Source organism: Gigantopelta aegis, chromosome 4 (assembly GCF_016097555.1).
Source record: "Gigantopelta aegis isolate Gae_Host chromosome 4, Gae_host_genome, whole genome shotgun sequence".
NCBI lineage: Eukaryota > Metazoa > Mollusca > Gastropoda > Neomphalida > Peltospiridae > Gigantopelta > Gigantopelta aegis.
The window spans coordinates 62,649,662-62,667,469 of NC_054702.1; the positions used below are offsets into that span (position 1 = coordinate 62,649,662).

At 31.5% G+C, this 17,808-nt stretch overlaps 1 protein-coding gene across 3 annotated transcripts in view; it reads left to right on the forward strand.

The window, feature by feature from the left end:
- LOC121370884 (serine/threonine-protein kinase D3-like) overlaps nucleotides 1-16,474 on the forward strand; it is a 115,996-nt gene extending 99,522 nt beyond the window's left edge. For 2 of the 3 annotated variants that reach the window (XM_041496413.1, XM_041496415.1), the window contains one exon: nucleotides 223-9,194. In XM_041496413.1, the coding sequence (XP_041352347.1) occupies nucleotides 223-417 (195 nt within the window). In that variant the 3' untranslated portion in view covers nucleotides 418-9,194. Of the gene's footprint in view, nucleotides 1-222; nucleotides 9,195-13,167 lie in introns of those variants that run through there. The other variant, XM_041496414.1, reaches the window with a different exon arrangement.
- Nucleotides 16,475-17,808: the final 1,334 nt, after the last annotated feature.

A 17,808-nucleotide genomic window follows, 5' to 3' on the forward strand; every position in this document is an offset into this window, starting at 1 on the left:
TCTCTTTTCTTTAATTATAATTGTTTATTGGGTTGGGGTTTTTTAACTTCTATTTAAGAATATATTGTTAATATTTATGTATTTTATTTTATTAATTTTTTTTTTTTTTTATCTCTCGTTTTTTTAATTATAATTGTTTGCATTTTGGGGTTGTTTTTTTAAACTTCTGTTTAAGAGTATATTGTTAATATTTATGTATTTTATTTTATTATATTTTGTCAGGACTATCAAATGTGGTGCGACCTGCGTGTTCTTGAGATGCATGTCGGCATGCGGTACCTGACGCACGAGTCTGACGACGAGCGCTGGGAGCAGTACCGCAAGGACAACAACCTGCAGCTGTGGACGGAGATCGGTCAGAAAGGTCTGAACGAAACCTACAACTTCAGTAAGCTCCGTGACAAGCCTAAGTCCTGAATGTGCTTCTCACCCGCACTGCCAGTCCTCCTCCTCCTCTCTCGTGTTCTTCAACATGCACACTTCGTCCTTGTAGATCTGACTCCTTGTTATTGCAGACAGTGTATAGTGGCTGCTGCATGGATTGACGGTTGTGTGATCTGTACCATCGCCCACTGTACACTGTACAATCCCAACAACAGCAGCAGCTACTACTGTTGATGGCATGGATGATTGTAGGTTAATTTGGGGGTGAACGTTTTGGGTTTTTTTATATCGTGCTGATCTTGAGTGCAAGTTGTGAAGCACGTCTGTCATGGGCCTAGGTTTTTGTTAATTTGGTTGAGTACGTGTGTCCAACATGGTGGGTGTTGGTAGACTTTTGTAATCATGATTATGCTATATGCACTCTTTTGATGCCCCGGCTGTTGTATGGCAATCAGTGATCTATGCCTTGATCTCAAGACGTGTTCTGCAAACTCTGTGCTGGTTGATATATTGTGGTGTGTGCACTTCGTCTTGCACCACAAATACCCTTTCTTTCATCTGGTTCCAGCACTCTGAACCAGAGTCCACACACTAAAGGTCTGTTTCCACTTTAGCATTTCAGGCCCCGTAAATCAGGTCGATAAAAATGCTTCATTTGCTAATAGAGTTACAACAGACTTTTAGTGTGTGGACTCTGGTTCAGACTGTTAAAACCAGAATTCACACACTAAAGGTCTGTTTCCACTTTAGCATTTCAGGCCATGTGAATTGAGTCGGTAAAAATGCTTCATTTGCTATTAGAGTAACAATGAAAAGGTTTAAAAACATGCTCGGCCACCAAGGTGTGAAATGCCAATGTGATTCCTGTATTTGGGATCAGGTCATAATGGACAGTGAGCGCTATCCGACCCGCATTTACTACCCCCAAGGAAATAGTTGACCAGATTGCTAAAAGCTGCATGCATGCTGGTCATTTCATGACACTTGAAATTGTGGCGTAAAATTCTTAAGTGGAAACAGACCTTAAAAGTATTGTCACCCTTTGTGTGTGGACTTGGGTTTAGACTGCCTAAACTCTAATCACCATAGAAACTGCATTCATTAATACATGTATCATGTCAAGAATCTTAAAGATCTTTAGCATCAGTCTAGCCTTGTACAGTTTTATAAGCATGTGTTGAGATGTACCACTACGATTATCTGAAATGTACATGTATCTGTCATAATATACTGAATATATGCAATTTATAACTTTTTATGTACCCAGGTTATGTTGCTGGTACATATATATTGCTTGAACATGTGATAAAGTATACCATGGCTGTCTCTCTCTTGATGCATGTTGTTGCCTGTTATCGGGTATTTTTAACAGACATATTTTTAAAAGCTTGAAAAATGCAGATTTTAAGAAGTACACCAAGGCTAGAACATTCAACAGAAGAGTGACTCATCGGTTTATCTTCAAGTGATATTTGAGTAATATATTTATGTTTTCTCTTTTATGTTACTTATGGGGTTCTCTGTACGTTCATTTGTATTCAGGACCTTTGAGGTTTGAGTAAATTGTGTCAAAGTTTTATTTGAGCGTATTTATATATCAGTGTAGTGTTTACCTTAGGCCGTGATCAACATTTGTTTGAGAAAATCACTACAAACCTCACAAATGCTTGGGCTAGTGTGCTATATATTATAGTAATACGGTTGATAATTTCCACTAGCTCAGACCAATAATTCAGTAGCCAGTACCGAGGGATAGTGGATTTGTTGATCCCTGCCTTAGGTAATGACTTCTGTTAAAGATCATAAATCACAGAAACGTTTTTACGGTGGCATATCATAATTATATGTATCTGCATAATAATTTAATTTTTGTAAAGTAACGTATAGTTTATTTTACGACCCCACTACAGCACATAGATGTATTTAATCATCAGCTATTTGGATGTCATACATTTGGTAATTCTGACATAAGCAGTAGTTAATGGTGTGCTAGTTGTCGATTTTATTTTTTAAAATGCAATAACAAATTTTGTTTGAATAAAGGGATCATTTTAGAAAATACACTTTAGGATAGATTTTAGGTTACTTTTTTTTTTCCTGGTGAGAAAGATTCGTTTCGGTGATTTAGGATACGTCAATGCTATTTAATTATAGATTTGACTTTTTTATTTTATATAAACATCTTATGCTTGAATCTTTTCTTAAATAGAAAAGAGATGAGAATTTAGGATAGTTGATTTTCTGAAATGTCAACCCCCCAAAAATTAATCAAACTTGAATATGTCACTGTGAAGAGAGCATTACTGCGCTAGATTCTGATATATCAATTTTATAGGTGTAAAAAATATTTAGAATTTTGTAAGTTATATTACAAATTGTTTTTTTCATGTTGTTTATATTTGTTATCATTTTTGTACCCGTTTGTTTATAGATGTTGAATCTTCATTTTACCTCTAAGCTTATTTTCTGATAGTGTGTTGACAATTTATGGTTTGAAAATAGCATTGGTAAACGTTAATGTGTTCCAAGTTCAACATGTTGACACTTCCATATCTTTCACAAGGTTGCAAATGTTGATATATTTATCCATAATATTATAATGTGTATGTCAAAAACCATCCACATGTTCATCAGTCTGGCATAATCCAAAACATGGTCAGAAACACAAAAACGTGCATGATTACAGGAATGTATCAAACACACACTTTCACAAACACATGCAGACACACACACACACACACACACACACACACACACACACACACACATGCAAACATGTACACCTTTATATGTTTATATGTTGTACACAAACAGCATATTATGTACACGTCGAAACAGAAACACACACAGATGGACAAAAAGACTAGTACAAATCCAGTACATAATATATATATATATATATATTATCTTTTATATATGTAGTAACCTTTATTTTGAGAGAGATATATATCACACATTTTGTGCAGACATTGAATTTTATATTCTCAGAGGTTTATTGCCATGACATTAACAGGCATTTAAAGCTGATGGTTTCATGCTGACATAATATATTACAGTCAATGTTTAAAATTAATGTAAAAAATCTGACAATTTGTAGAATGGCCAAAAGTTTCAGTCAGTTTGTAACCTAACCGATTCATTTGTCATTCTAACTTTTCCAGGATAACACAGCCGTATGGCAGTGACATCTTATTCTGTTTACCTGTATTTTTTTATTTTTATGTAGTAATTATTGTAAGACAAATCAAGCCAGTTTGTGTGTCTTGCTCTATAGACCGGATCTGGATTGTGCATAGTTTTTAATATATTCTTTTTTGTAGTGGTCCACTGAAGACATGTAGTGATAACAATCATTTAGAGAGATGAATGTTTTCCAAATTCCCAATCTTAATCATCCATACAGTGTTTGTGGGTTTCTTCATAATTTGTCCAATGTTTTCCATATTCTCTGTACAAAACTTATGATATGTTTTCATCTGATACTTTGCATACATTCTGAATAGGGTCCGCCAGTTTAGAATGGCCCAACCTCTTCTACCAATGCACTCTTCCTCACAAGGGTTTAAATAAATTTAAAATTACTATTATTTTAATATTTTAATTTAGAATGCCCGTACATAAATTGCGACCAAATTGGTAATAAAATTATTTTATTTTATTATTTTGGAAATGCGCTTTAAAATTTATTAAAACCCAATTTTATTATTTAGGCCATAATATTCAAAATTGACCAGGAAATAATTTCTGTCCCGAGTCAGGCCCCTGGCTATCCAGAGACAAGACTCGGGACAGACATGCTCGATACTTCCGTGGTATATGAGCATGACAAAATTATCCGCTCCACCATTTAGACCATCATGCAACACTAATCTTAGGGCCAATCTCAGTACTTGACCACCAGTATTAAGATTTCGGGAATTGTTTTCGTAACCCACTTTCATCTCTGAAGTCAGTAACATATTTTTTTATTAAAAATACTAATCCAAAATGTGACAACTGCTTTTAAAAAAGAAGGAAAAAGAGGAAAACTGCTAAATGTATTGTGTGTTATATACCAAAAATATACTAACAGAAAAGTACATATTGTATTTAGAATTATATATTATTAAATGATGAATTTTTGGGTTTATAAAAATGTATTATCTTGAAAAATAAATGTATTGTCATAAAACTTGGCAAGCATTTCTTTCATCTTGGTAAAAAAAATAAAAATATATATATAAACATTTCTTTAAAACACCCGTACTATTTTAAGTCTATCATCTGACAGTTATTAGTCCTGTTAATGTAACTGTAGTATTTCATAGATCAGTAGAAGATAATGACTGAACTGACAATGCTTTCATTATAATTACAAGTCTCAGCATGAGACTGATTTCAAGAGATAACTACTGTGTTAGGCCAGCTTGTGCTCATGAACATCTGTTGAAATATTAGTAATTACAGACTTACACAAAAAGAAATCACTTCGTAGACATTTTTTTTTTTTTTTTTTTTAATTCATTTTTTTCACATACTATTTTTTAAAAAGTGTTTGCCAAACCTGATGAAAATAAGTTTTAATTGACTGTTTTATATAATAGTAAATATATGCTTTTTTGTAAACTTCTGGTGCCTTGTCCAGATGTGCCAATAAATGAATATGTTGTATTTTCTGTATTCTCCACAACTATATCAGAAAAACTAGTGTGTGACCTGTGAATACATTTTAAAGCAACATCACCCGTTACTCCAAACTCACCAACAAGTGGTATTAGTAGCATGTTAATGTGCATTTGATAAGCATAAATTACAAAATTATGGAATTAGTGATGATGTAACATTTTCATTATAGACACTATATACATGTATATTTTAAAACATCATTACCCATCTGGGGCCTAATTCACCAAACTCGCAATTTTGCAATCTCGTTGTGCAGTGCTAAAAGACTTGCAAAGAGGATGCTTTGTTGTCTAGCAGAGCCTAAGGGACCTTTGTGAATTAGGCCCCCGTTGTGCAACATACGTATATATATACATTTAGTTTTATTCCAGAAATTATCACACAGGGTTGAGTGTATAGACAAACTAAATGTTTAAGAAGTTAGTTTGTTTTGTTTAATGACATCACTAGAGCACATTGATTTATTGATCATCGGCTGTTGGATGTCAAAAACTTGGTAGTTGTACATCAGAAAACTGCTACATTCTTACTTTAGCAGTAAGGGATCTTTTTTTTGAACTTTCAAACAGATAGGATATACTGGCCTTGGGCCACTGGTTGAGATGGGGGGGAGGGGGTGGGGGGGGACGATCAGAATAGATTCACTGAGAGGTTTAAAGCAGCTTAAGCAAGTGCTGTACCATCAAAGCCAGATACTGCCATCAAATTTTAAAAGATTTCATTTGTCTGGTGGGTTTTTGGGGAGGAGATTATTTTGTTTTGTCAGATGGTTGGTTGTGCATACAAATATAACCTGTTTGGGTGGTTACATATTAGTCTTGCTTACTTTATGGGTGGTTGGTATTAAAACCAGTATTAAAGGGACTGTTCTCAGTTTGTTGCCATTGTTAACATTTTGCCGACTAATGGAGACATTTTAATGACTACAGTTGCATATGAAATTCAATTTTCTGCATAATATATATATATATATATATGTATATATATATATGTATACGTATATGAAATATGTTTCTGGTTGTCCTAATCTGTAATAGGTCAAACTTCATTTTATTTCCTGATATCTATTTTTTTTCTTTTCTTTTCTTTTTTTTGGTAGAAATGATTTCGGAGACCAAATCCAGTGCGGTCTGCTTTAAAACATTTAGGACAACAAGAAACGTTTTAAATATACAGATACTAATATTCTAAATGAGAAACTCTATTGAGTATATAACTTCAGTCATTCAAAGATTTGTATTAGTCAGAAAATGTTTACACAATGACAGCAAACTCTGGACGGTCTATAAAGCTTCACACTCGTACTGCACATGTGATAATGTCTGTAATACTGCTTAAATGTAAACACTTCCATGACTAGCGTCGGGACCACTTTGGGATTGTGTAGTCAGTTCATGACGTATACCATTGACCAGTGTTTCTGTCAGAAAGAAATTTTTGGGAATGGCGTTATGGAATTGAATGCAACCAGTTAACAGGCCTCCCCCAGAAAGAAAATGGATTACGTTTAGTGTTAGTGTTAGGGTTAAGAAAATCATACATTAATGATAAAAGAGTAATTAATTTTGTCAAAAGGTTAACTTAAAAAAAAAAAAAAAATTGCCAAAGAATTTGGGTATGGCACCATACCCATTTTACCCTCTGACAGGAACCCTGTTGAAAGTAATGTGTATTGTGTGAAACAAACTGACTGGACAATAGATTCTTCTTGGTTTTTCTCATTTTAAAAATTATTTTTTAAACCTATTTTTAAATATTGTAACATATTGTGTTTAATCAATATCTAAAAAGTACTGTATATTAGTTTTAAGTGAGAATTTTGATTCCTGCTGCAGTCTTCAATGACAAAACAAAACAAATGCCAAAATATAAACACTGTTGAATGTTGGTTTTTTATATAGCATGAATGTTCCTTTTAATCATTTATAAACTGTGGACATATTTTAATATGAGCACCTGTTTTTAATATATGTATATAGATGTAATATAATGCATTCATCACCAGTACATTGTTCTCAATTGCATTACTGGATACAGTGAAGTGCACTTCTGATTAAAACTACAAATTGTTAACACATCAGAAATTGTATCTCTGTACAGAGAGAACCCAGTGGAATTTTTTACAATTGTGACATTGTAAAATCAGTATACATTACTCACTATCATTGTCAACAAACTAGGGGAACTAGTAACCTAGCAACAATCAAAATATTATGAAATCAATAATCAAGTTTAAACAAAAAATAGAAGCATAATATTTTGATAAAAAATGCATCTACACTTCCGTATCCAGCTTGCTTTAATACCAATAAATGGCATTATTCTTTTACAGGATGACCTTTTTATACTTCATGAATCAAAATGTATCATATTTCCATGAAAATTATCTGTCCCATACAGTTCAGATGATTTGGGTTTTTTTTATTCATTTAAAGATAAATGTGTAGATGAATTTTTCCAAAAATTAGAGCTTACTGTATGAATAGAATACTAGACATTCCAACAGAAGTTTTATTTTGCAGTTAGTGTTAGACTAGTTCTGTATGATGTTTGCATATGTACTAGAATAAGACAAATGTGCCTGTCGGTTTTCAAAATTCTTGGAGGCATGGTCTAAACTTAATGTAACCAGGAATTCAAAGAATACTTGTAAATGGAAATCTAAAAAATTAATTAGGTCAGATGATAAATAATTTAATGGTGTTTTGTTTTATTTTATTTTATTTCAATAGGCATATATGTTTGTCAAAAGATTTATCTCCCTGGGTTACCAATTTGTAACGCTGTGACAGCTAGCATTTGAGAATTACATTTGCAGTCTTCATTTCTCGACTGTGAAATATTCCACATTTATAAAATATATGAGCTGTCATACACGAAAACCTACAATATAGCATGATGTCAGAAACCGAGTAAACACGGCTCAAAGTTTGATGTCTTTTACTTTGATGTTGACAATATGACGTTTTTGATGCTGTATTTTTGCACAATACAATTAAGATAGAATGCTAATACCTGAGATTTATTATTTGAAGGTTATTACCTGCTATTTGCCAAAAAATGTAGATCTATATATTTTTAGTTTTTTTTGTTTTTGCTAAGTTGTAGGTTTTCCTGTTATACAACTCGTATAGTGTTTGTAAAAAGAGATAATGTCATAATGCTATGCTTACAATTTGTGTTTGCATGATAATCATCCCAGTGCAAATAGATTTTTAGGCTTGATTAAATGGGTGATATTGCTATGTAATTATTAAATGGGTGATATTGCTATGTAATTATTAAATGGGTTATATCGCTATGTAATTATTAAATGGAAACTGGGTGTATGGTGACTATTGTTATATCCAAGAATAAATTCTTGTTTCTTTTGTATTTGAATATTCAAATGGAGATTTGTAAAGTGTTTTTGTAAATGTGTACTTTGAGAAGTATATACATGTAAACTGTTAAAACTAACTAGTTAACTAAAGAAAAGGAATTTTTAACAACATTGCATTGTAATATTTTTAAAATTTTGAACACATAATATATATATTTTTACAATTGATCTAAGGCATTAACCACATAAGCTACACCTTTCCAGTAGCAGTATATATACAGCAGGCTTTGATAATACAATCATAAAGTAATCCAGTATGTCCAAGGCTTTAGATGTTCAGAATTGCATTTAAAGCTATTTTAATGTAATCAAAACCGAACATTGGTATAGAAGTCAAATGTTTTAAGGTCAGTGGATTTGTACTTAATTTGGGCATACATATTTTGGGCACATTTATCGCCTTGACTTTGGTGCAACCTAAGCCCTGTGTGTAGATGAGTTATATCTTACAGCCAACCACATATGAGGCAAGCACTCGACCACTGATGTATAGTTTTCTCTGCTATGACATACACATAGCTGAAGTGAAGTACCTGTGATGTAATCCTTGCTAACATCTCCAATAAACCAAAAGCAAGAGGTTATTAGAGGAGGGTGATGTTATTGTTTGCACAAATTGTATGCATTCAAAGAATTGTAAATGTGGGACAACAGTTTCCTAAAATATATAAATATCTATATATACATACATATATATATATATATATATATATAATGAAATGTTTAATAAATGGTGCTACTTTTTATATGGCATCTTATTGTTGATGGTCTTTGTTTCATTTCTTCATTCTGTTTAAGATTCTTTTTAATTTTAGTAATCAGAAAGGGTAATTCTGTCCAATTCTCATCATTAATTTAATATATGAACAATTAAATAATCTTGCATTAGGCCATAATAATATTAAAAAATCATTAATTTTCATTCCCAAGGACAAAGGTCTCCCACCTCCATTTTGTTTTTCTTTTGGGGGGGGGGGGGGGTGTTGCAAAATTCTTCTCTCTTTTTTTTTGCTTGATGTGTAGTATTTTCCATGCCCTGAAAAAAAAAAAATTCACCACACACACACACAACCCCATTTTGATTTTATTTTATTATTATTATTATTTCCAGTTTACCAATTAAAGTTTTGAAACAATTTTGTTTCGATGCAGCTCATCCTAGCCTTTGTGTAGTAATTTCTGAAAGAGCTGTCATCACCCAAATGTTTAAAAAGGAAAAGATGGTATGCAAAATTTCCATGTGCTACCAACTCCCATTACATCAGTGTTAGCAGTGTTAGATTCAAAAATGATTGTCCTCTAGACTTGTGTTAAATTGGTCGGCTTTATCCAGATTAGTTCATTAGTTAAAAGTTATTAATAATGATAGAATTTATTTTTAATTCTTCACATTTTAAAAGTGATTTGAGCAGAACCACTATATTACAGACAGACAGACATACAGACAGATCAAAACATGTTGCGTGTTTTAACTCTGGAGTTGTGATGAAACAAAATGTCATTGTAGAGAATACCACCAAAGACATGAGCCAGTCTTATAGCAGCCATTTGGACTCCCATGTTTCTTGGTGCATCAAGAAAGAAATGTTTTATTTAACAATGCACTCGACACCTTTTATTTATGATTATATGGCGTCAGACATGTGGTTAAGGACCACACAGATATTGAGAGAAAGAAATAAAGAAATGTTTTATTTAACAATGCACTCGACACCTTTTATTTATGATTATATGGCGTCAGACATATGGTTAAGGACCACACAGATATTGAGAGAAAGAAATAAAGAAATGTTTTATTTAACAACGCACTCAACACATTTTATTTACAGTTATATGGCATCAGACATATGGTTAAGAACCACGCAGATATTAAGAGAGGAAACCTGCTGTCGCCTCTTCGTGGGCTACTCTCTTTCGATTAGCAGCAAGGGATCTTTTATATGCACCATCCCACAGACAGGGTAGTACATGCCATGGTCTTTGATAAACCAGTAGTGGTGCACTGGCTGGAACGAGAAATAGCCCAATGGGCCCACCGACGTGGATCAAGCGAGCGCTGTACCACTGGGTTACGTCCCGCCCCCCCCCCCCCCCCCCATGGTGCATCAAAGACATATATTGCACAAATTACATGATGCTGTACATTATGATAAACAGCTTAATTTCTTAGTCAATAAATGTGTAGGCATCCACATGAAGCACAGTGCCTGGTAACCCATGTACAGGTTACCATAAGTTACAGGCCTTGCATGTAGGCATGACTCATTTATGAGGTTTACAATTCACATTATAATCCCTTAACAAATATTATCATAATACTTTATTCATATCACTGTTTTCGTTTCATTCATATATATATATATATATATATGTGTATATATATATATATATATATATATATATATATATATATATATATATATATATATATATATATATATATATATATATATATATATTTTATATTGTTTTCATGCAGGATGGTTTGATTTTGTTTTAGGTTAGTTTTAAAATCTCCCTGATGAAGCCTGAACAGGCGAAAATTTTAATTAAAGAGGGATATATGACTTTTAAAGGAGGCTTCTGACTTTTTCTTTTTATAAAATATATTATCTCAAGCCCCCTTGCTACTTTAGAGGAGAGGTGCCAGCAACATAGAAGGATATTCTATTCATATATATATATATATATATATATATATATATATATATATATATATATATATATATATATATATATATATATATATATATATATATATATGTATGTATGTATAATGTACAGTGAAAGCTCTCAAAACTGGACCCTTTGTAAACAGGAATTCCCCCAAAACAAGACATTTTTCACGGTCCTTTTTTAAATATCAATAAAGACCGGACATTTTACTTGGGCCTGAGGGTGTCCGGTTTAGAGGAATTTCATTGTATATTCAAACAGGACACAACTGATAAAAATTTAGGTTGTAGCATTTTTGTTAAAAAAGAAGAAAACAATTGAGAACAAACTACCATTCTCGACTTTGTTGATGTGGTAACTTGGTAACCTTTATTTATTTCAATGCCTGATTTGCTGGATGGGCAGAATAATATGATCAATGATTTCAAATGTCAAGTGACGACTTGAAGGGCTCTATGTTGTTGAAGAGAAGACTTTCCAAAGAACAGACAGAATTCCATTATCAATGCCTATGAGATGGTGGTGTGTGACCTTGTGCAAATGGTACCGTATTTATAGTCCGAGATACCTGTTCTGGTAATTTGGTAATATGCATTTATGACATTATTATTTATATATTTCAAAAAAAAGTTAGTGGGTTTTTTTTCTTTCTTTTTCTTTAATTTGATTATGTTAAATGTTTAACTATTAACTACACTATATCATTTTGTGAAAGATCTCAAAGAATTTCATCTAATGAAAACATGTCATTGTTTTTAATTATTACATTTACAGTTTGTTTTGTTTAGTAGTTAATAATTAATTACATTATGTTATTTATGTTACACTGTCTTTTAATTTATTCATTGTAACTTTTTATTTTTTACAGTATAAAGCATGAATATTCAAACTCTGGCAGAATTTGCATGGGTTTTTTTAAGCAAGTAATTGAAAGGAAATGTTTTATTTAACGACACACTCAACACATTTTATTTATGGTTATATGGCGTCGGACATATGGTTAAGGACCACACAGATATTGAGGGAAGAAACCTGCTGTAGCCACTTATGGACTACTCTTTTCGATTAGCAGCAAGGGATCTTTTATATGCACCATCCCATAGTTGCATATACCAGTACACATCACTTATTTCTGTATACATTTTTTGGTAAAATATTAGGAGCTTTTAACAATGAACCAAACATACTATATTTTATCTTGTTTTCCTGGAATGGTAACAGTTTAAATTATAAATGCCAAACAAAATACCTAATTTTTTCAACATTTGTGTGATAAGGCATGAGAAATGAGTAAACTATCTGCCTATGTGATTAATAAAAATAGTATTTCAGTTATGTTCGTATGATATAAAAACTATTACATTAGTTAATAAAGGTATATGTTTTCTTTTATATGTACGGTATTATATTTGCATGTGTATTATATGTTCTGCACAAATTTGATATTTAATGACTTGGCCAGTTGTTCAGCTATTATCACAGTTAATTTACCATACTTTTTTCAAAACCAACGTAAATCTGTACAAATAAGTGATTGAATTCAAAAGTAAAAAATAATGAACAAGTATTTTTGGTATCCAAAACAATTAAAAAATTATTACTCACTTTTACTAATGATGTTTCACTAACCCATGGTTAGTTAGACTAACAATGTTGTGAACAATTGGCCCCTGTCTTAAGTTCTTGTGCATCAAAGTTAGCATGGTTTTTTTGTTTTGTTTTTATTGTTGTTTTTTGTTCTGAGAAAAGGTTTAAGATAATACAAACCTTTCGAAAGACCATCACATCTTTCATAAATACATTTTCAACATTTGTCTATTTAACATTCTTAATAAATATCTTTGCTAAAAAAAATATTATAAAATATTTTTAATAAACTGAACATGTCTGCAGTGCTGTGCATACTTTTACTGATTTTTTATCAGTTGCAAATTACAGCTAATATATTTTATTTTTTAACTACTTTCAGTAGAACCAGTCTATTTTAAAATCATATAAATGTAAAAATATTTATTCATGTGCATTACTTTTCATATTGTTCTTTTTCTTTTGACATACAGAGCTTTGATTAAGCGGATATCCCTGGAATGAATTGTCTGAATACGGTGATAAAAATACAAAGGAAAGAACAACAGAAATATTGAAGGATCCCAGCCTAAGTAGTGGGGTCCCATTGTCTTTGTTACAATTATTATTCTTTTTCTTATTAATATTAATTTTATTGCAGCAAATTATTTGATTGTATGTATCTTGAAAACTACTAGACTAAAACTCATGAAATGGTCTTCTCTAAAAGTTTTACTACAAAGTACATAAAACTATGAAATCCATGTGCAAAATAGGTGCATGTTACTACAAAGTACATAAAACTATGAAATCCATGTACAAAATAGGTGCATGTTACCTAAACGTTGATAAAGATATTGCATGTGTTGATTACTTGCACTGTTTTAGTATTTCTAAAATTCATAATGAAATTTGATAATTTTCTAAAATGCCTTTGAAAGTGTTTTTTGTCATTTGTGCCGGTTAGTCGATGATCATGTGGTAATGTTCACAGTTGACAATAATATCTAATTGGTTAAAGCATTTGGCAGGCATTTTAATTTTATTACTTTTCACTTAAACATATTCTTAAAAAATGAAAAGCCAAATTGATCGATTTCTTAGGATAAGTAATAAACTGATAGGGGATATTTAAAACTGCAGTAGGTTGATGCTGTTTGACTCCTCAACAACAACATGAAAATCCAGCATATTCATTTTATTATGGATTTTAGTCGCAAAACTTTACAGATTTGGGGTTTTTTTTTAGAATGCTATTTATTTTGGTCTATTAATATTTGTCTGATAATTCCTTCCCTACTAATATGGTGGCCATATGACCAGAAGTGATCAGCGAAGTGACACTTTAAAAGTCTGTTTTTTATTTAGGCATACATGTACTTAATGCAAAATCTAATGTTTTCAGCACCCCAGATTCCTTAACATGATGTGTTCTATAGCAAAAATGAAAATATAGAAGATGTCTTTCTGTAAATGTGGTCTTTATAGCTTTTTTTGAACACTGAATGCAGAAAAACATTTTTAAAATGCCAGATTAATGTGCTCTTAGCAGCCAATATATAAAAAAAAGAAAACAAAGCTGAATTTGAAAACAAAACACCCCAGAAAACCCCCCAAACATTTCTCTAAAAATGGTTTTATAGGTTTACATTATGCATCCGAGTTAGCAGCTTGGATTCCATCTCATTAATGTTTGTAGCTTTAATTAAATATATATATTTTTATAGCCAATATAAAATTATACACTGGTACTTATTATACATGTGTATGTAAAACCACAAAGTTTTAATTGACAGGATCAAGTCTACTAGATAGACTCGCATGACATTTGACAGTTTTATTTCTAGGTTTACATTATAATATGCTACCTGTAAGTGTCTAGTAAATATAGCCATTTTATCACATAATTGTATTTTTAAATATTTTTTACCACTCCACAGTTTCACTATATTTTCTGAAGTATATAGTATATAGGGCAAATCCTTGTTCGAAATAAGCATTTGTCCGTTTGTCCTGATAAGTAAAAATGTGCTTGGACAAACAAATGTTACCTGTGGACACTGAGACTGGACAGAGATTTACGAACTGACATCTTTGATCTTTTAAGAGCAGCTTTGATCAAAACAATTTCACTAGCACAATTCTGAGGGGTCAGAACATTGCCAAATTAAAATAGAACATCCATGATTCATGTGCCTTAAGCTGTAAAATTTCATTCATAAGAGATGTATTAGTTTGAGCACTTTCAGTTGATAAACTGTTACTATAGTCATAATCATTACAAGTCCAAGCTATCATTTATTATTATTATTATATATAATATATAATTTTAAAAAGTGATTATTTGTTGCATGCTAATAATAACCAAACTAAGTATAATGAAATTTAGGACAAATTATTTTACTATTTTGTCCATATAAAACAAACAAAAAACATTTCAATATTGCCATTTATATACTTCTTAAACAATTAAAGTGTTTTAAAAAGATGGACTTCAGTTAACTATTTTTTTTACAGGAACAAAATATGTGGACAAACTTGCTGATATATAACATATGTTTTGTAACCTCAAATATGACAGGTTCAAAATACCATTCTTAAAGGTTTTAATAATGTACCGGTAAATGTTTTCAAGTAAAATGTAAAGTTTTATTATAAAATAAATGTTGAATATATTATTATGTAATGTTCGTATTGCTAGAGGTTTTAATAGTGTATTTGTGTGTTGATAACTAACAAGTATGCCATATTTTTTGTAGCTGTGCTTAGTATTAGATTTTGATTTCTAAAATTGCTCTAACAAACTTTTCACAATTGTGCCTATCCATCTTTCTGAAAATATCCAGGGACCTCATTCACTATATTCTCACAACTTTGTGATCACGCAGTGCAATGCTAAAAGACTTGCAAAGAGGATGCTTTGTTGTCTAACAGAGCCAAAGAGACTTCTGTGAATTAGGCTCTAGGTGTACAAAAACTGCTATTAATCTATGGCTAACCAGAAAGCCACTAGTCATATTTATAATTCTGTACATTTTCTAGCACTTGATTTCCATAACATTTAATAATTCTGATAATAATATATGCAAAGGTCTTTAAATACAATTTGAATTAACATTTAATTTGTCTCAAAGGAAAACAAAACAAATTTATGGAATTGATAAAATATTGTCTTTGGAAACACATTATGAAAGGATGGGTTGTTTAACATCACCTCATCTCATCCTAAACTATTAAAACAAGATATTACACAGAGACTACTCCTACTGGAATAGCTTGTTTTAAAATTTTATCTTTTATTTTAATCTATCAGTCATAAATGAGATTAAAGGTTTGATTTCTTTGGCTAATTGAAGGAAATGTTTTATTTAACGATGCACTCAACACATTTTTTGTTTACATATGGTTAAGCACCACACAGATATTGAGAGAGGAAACCTGATGGCACCACTTCATGGTCTACTCTTTTCGATTAGCAGCAAGGGATCTTTTATATGCACCATCCCACAGACAGGGTAGTGAGGAAAATTAATAATTTATAATAATTTTTAATACTGCATTATTGATTAAAGATGAAAAGCTTCAGAGTCCAGAAATTTCTGCAATTCCAGATTTTAGCTGATCTCATACTTGTTCTTTGATGAAAAGCTCACGTTACTGGCCTAAATGGTGTAGCGGTTAAGCCATCAGACTTAAGGCTAGTAAGTACTGGGTTCGCATCTTGGTACCGGCTCCCACCCAGATTACATTTAATGAGTCAGTGGGTAGGTGTATGGCCACTACACTAACGTCTCTCACTAACCACTAACAATTAACCCTGTGTCTTCAACAGACAGCTCAGATAGCCGAGGTGTGTGTGCCCAGAACAGCATGATTGAACCTTAATTGGATATAAGCATAGCAATATTTATTAATGATTGTACAAGTATGAATGAAAGCTCACAGAAACCTTTTTTCTAAATCCTGACGTTCATCCTTGGTTAATAAACATAATACTGAATTTGTAGTTTAGTTTTTGAGATTTATTTTCATTATAATATTAACCATTATCAAGGTTTTAATCCAAATTGCAGTTTTGTAAAAAGTGTTATTTGAAATTTCTGTGCTTACATTGAACTGGAGTATAGCTTTAAAAGTGTGAAAGATTTGCTGTCGAGTTTGTTCCTGATGATGGAGCCTTTTTAAGGACTTTTTAAAGTACATATTCTTGTTTAGAATATCAGCCTCTGTATATACAATGTGGCTCACTGGCAGCGTGCTGTCTGGAATTAAGTCACCAGTGTTTGTTTTCTGTGAAGGTTAACTTAGTTTGTTTTGACACTGCTGGAGCACATTGATTAATTAATCATAGCATGTAGGATTGTTCATTTTTTGTCGTCTTGAAAAAAAACCTGCTACATTTTTACATTAGCAACAAGAGATCTTTTAAATGCACTTTCCCACATACAGGACAACACATACCACAGCCTTTGTTTTACTAGTTGTGGGTCACTGGTTGGAACAGGGAAAACAGCAATCAGATACTAGGTCCAACCAAGATAAAGAATTTCTGGTGTACACCAAGATAAAAGATTATCAATGCTTTTAGTTAAATCTACCAGATATCCAGTGAAGAGGCAGCAAGATCTTATATCGATTCAGTTTGTAAAGCCCCAATAACTATAATTATATATATATGATAATAGTATTTTATTTCTGTACCAACATTATCATATCTGTAAACAAAATTCTTTTGATTTTATTTAGTTTCGTTATTATATCGATTCAGTTTGTATAACCCAATAACTATAATTATATATATATATATATATATATATATATATATATATATATATACCAACATTATCATATCTGTAAACAAAATTATTTTGATTTTATTTAGTTTCGTTATTTAGACTGTTGTGTTTTGTTATTGCAACATTTTAATCTTTTGTTTAGTTTTAGTTTAATTAACTTTCAACTCCTGTAACTCATAATACTTTGTATTAACCTTTTTGCCTGTAACTTTGTATTAACAATTATTGAAATAAAGAAGTCCTAACCCTTTTCGCTTGTAACTGGTGTATAATCATCATGTAACATTCTAGTGCAGATCAAAGAAGAAAACACAGACTGAATGAAGAAAAGAACAGGAA